The sequence below is a fragment of the Plasmopara halstedii genome, assembly GCF_900000015.1.
Source record: "Plasmopara halstedii genome assembly, contig: Scaffold_3060, whole genome shotgun sequence".
NCBI lineage: Eukaryota > Oomycota > Peronosporomycetes > Peronosporales > Peronosporaceae > Plasmopara > Plasmopara halstedii.
In genome coordinates this window covers 1,511,890-1,514,744 of record NW_020189964.1, presented here as the reverse complement: position 1 = coordinate 1,514,744, position 2,855 = coordinate 1,511,890, and the positions used below count along the sequence as shown (strand labels likewise).

Here is a 2,855-nt window from a genome sequence, read left to right as displayed (position 1 = left end):
ACGACTCAGGCGTGGATTGACTACGAGTGCTACCAGGTGCAGCGGGGCTGCCGTAGCTCTTTGCTTAGATGAAGATAAGCTAAGGTCACCGACCTCACGTTCTTTCCAAGAACCTATTCAATTGTAGCGAATCGCAACCCGCTTCTTCTTAGTACCAAATCCTTACCAACGCAAACGAACACTTCTGTTCAAAAATGAAACTGTATTGAACTTTTGTAGTTGCGGCAGAGCCGCCAATATCTAAAACCCTAGGTTTTTCTCATTAATATATTATTATCTAGTTTATATGGCGAAAGCTAGTTTATATAGAAATATGCATTACTACTGGTAATCCTGCCCCGTGGTGGCTTCATATTACGGTGTAGCCACACCACTGTGTTATTACACTAACTGAGTAATTTACACCCTATGGACGGTCGCACAATCCTGTGCGACCCACCCTTTCTTTCAACGGTACGTGTAACCGCGTTACATCTTCTTTCAACCGTTAATAATCAGGATCGATGATTTTGTGAATGGAAAGACGTTGCCACTGAAAAATCTTATTCTTACGACTTAAATTTCCTTGGAACATATCTTAGTCGGACACCCAAATCCATAGCGATTGGGCTTTGTTTGTCTTTCGGATTCATCACCAGCCATTCCATGTAAAAGTCGCCACCTTCAATCAAGAATTCAATCCAACTGTCCCGTTGAAGAGAATGTCGGTAATCTTTAATGGATGGATACGACTTGGCAGACCAGAACATACAGCAAATACTTGATAAACCTTCTATAAATTATGAGATCTATGTGTATAGTAAATACAAGATTTACTAGGTGGGGCATATATGACTTAGCCGTTTTAGCTTCCCCGCGCTAAATGATTGGCTCAACGGCACCCCACCAGCCTTCTCGGCAAGCATGCCAAGGTTTTTACGGTGACGCTTTAAATTTTGATTGAGCACACCCGCCCTCACCGGGCTATACATGGCCGATATCCATGTCTGAGGCGTCCCCGCTGCACGGCTCTCAAATCCCGAGTTATTTTCATCGATGAAAGTGTTATGACACCCCGCAGTGGAGCCCACGACGATGCCCAGCTCGTAACCAAAACAAGCTCAATCTCTATAAGTAAGCACAAGAATCAGGCCGACTCGTGATCAATTCACGCTTGAATAACGGCTTTAATGCCGTCCGAAGCCCGCCAGCATTAGGAGCAAAGTCCACAAGCCATCACCCCCAGAGTACCCTCTGTGCTTAGCTTAGCAGCGTTTAGGGAAACCCGTCTCGTTCATGCGGAATATACCTTGGGTACTAGAGGTCTATTGAAAGTACCACTAAGTATATGATTCCGGATTCTACCTGGGTGAGATTCGCACCCAATCTTACGTTGTACAAATCTTCTTTGAGAACCTACCTAGAGCGTCGCTCTAAGCTTGACATTGTAAACTTCAAAGCACTTTGCGGACCTCGAGGTGACACCCCACCAACTCAAGCTGTTGCTATTAACGTCCCCGCTCGTCCCATGAGACAGCTGTATAACTATCGACCGAGCGTATATTTCAACACTCAAGGTTTGCCGCCTCCCAATAGTCGGAAGGGTACTGTGGCGGCGAAGCTGCTTCTTCTGCAAGAGAGATAAAAGCCGAAGGTGGGCCAGGCCGTAAGCGGTCGCAGACTAGGCAATCGTGCCGAATTGGAATTCAAACTCCCAAGATCAGGGGAATCCTTTCCACTACATCAGGCACTGGCAACAACTTTGGTCACCCGCCGGTTCATCAAACGTTTCACGTGACAGTAGCCGCCAGAGCCGATCCGTTATAGATCGAATTTCCCGTGGATGGTCTCATGAGCTCACTCCGTTCTGGCGGCTCACCGACTCACTCTTTTAGTCACTGCGCGTATTCGAGGTTGAGGCAAGACGAACATCGGATCCGCTTTCTGAGATTCTTCATCGCATTGCTTGGCTTGAAATACCCCAAGCGGTCCAGATTAATGTGGATTTTTGAGCAGAGGGTAGCTCGGCTGCAAGGAATGGTACAGACATTGCTTTGTCAGCACCTTAGCTTTCGCGCCCACCTAGATCGTAAGCGTAGAGTCGTGGTATGATTTTGATAAGCACACGTAAAGCACACGATGTGTTCGCTTTCTCTTTTGAATGTGAGAGGATAGATCATTCCCTTTTTTGCTGAGCCCGTGAGCGGTGCGATGTCGCGCGGTCGCATCTTGGTCTTATTCACCGCAAGCACTGCGTGTGTAGATAGGCTAATTGCATTCAGTAAAGTTTTTGTCCCACAGCATATTCCCACGCGTTTGCCTTCTTATGGCGTTGGCGTGCTGCGTCTGAATGTATCTGCACTCAGCCACAGCGTCACGCTCCCGGAAAACGACGCTCAATCTCGATTTGATAAAACCAGTTATCGGCCACGAAGTGAAGCCAGGCTGATATCAGCGAGAGTTGAAACATCAGCCTCTTCCCCACCAAAATTGATGCCACTTCGTGGCCGTGTAAAAAGTAGGAAGTGCCAACTAAACCATTTTTTATGAACTAAGGTATAGCTTGTAACTGCATGCGCTGTATTATTCATCACAAACTCGATAAGTACGAACAACGTACAGTAGCAAGTACTACAGGAGACAACCTTGAAGACCCACGCGATCAACGCTTTTCAACTGACCATCTGTTTGCGGGTTTCGGCGATTGTAATGTATACTCGGGAGCATATTTTCTTGTATAAAGCTCACTAAATCTTACGCGAATATATAGTACTCTAACACCGGGAAAACTGCTTTATAAAACTGTAACGGGGTTACACGTGCCCTTGTGAGAAATGGTGGGTCGCACAGGATTGTGCGACCGTCCATAGGGTGTG

At 46.7% G+C, this 2,855-nt stretch overlaps 1 protein-coding gene across 1 annotated transcript; it reads right to left on the bottom strand.

The window, feature by feature from the left end:
* Positions 1–487: 487 nt before the first annotated feature.
* Positions 488–749, bottom strand: PHALS_06814 (uncharacterized protein; the record flags this gene model as incomplete). Its single annotated transcript, XM_024720167.1, has 2 exons — positions 488–532; positions 588–749. 2 exons carry the CDS (start codon positions 747–749, stop codon positions 488–490), a joined length of 207 nt encoding a protein of 68 aa, XP_024585393.1.
* Positions 750–2,855: the final 2,106 nt, after the last annotated feature.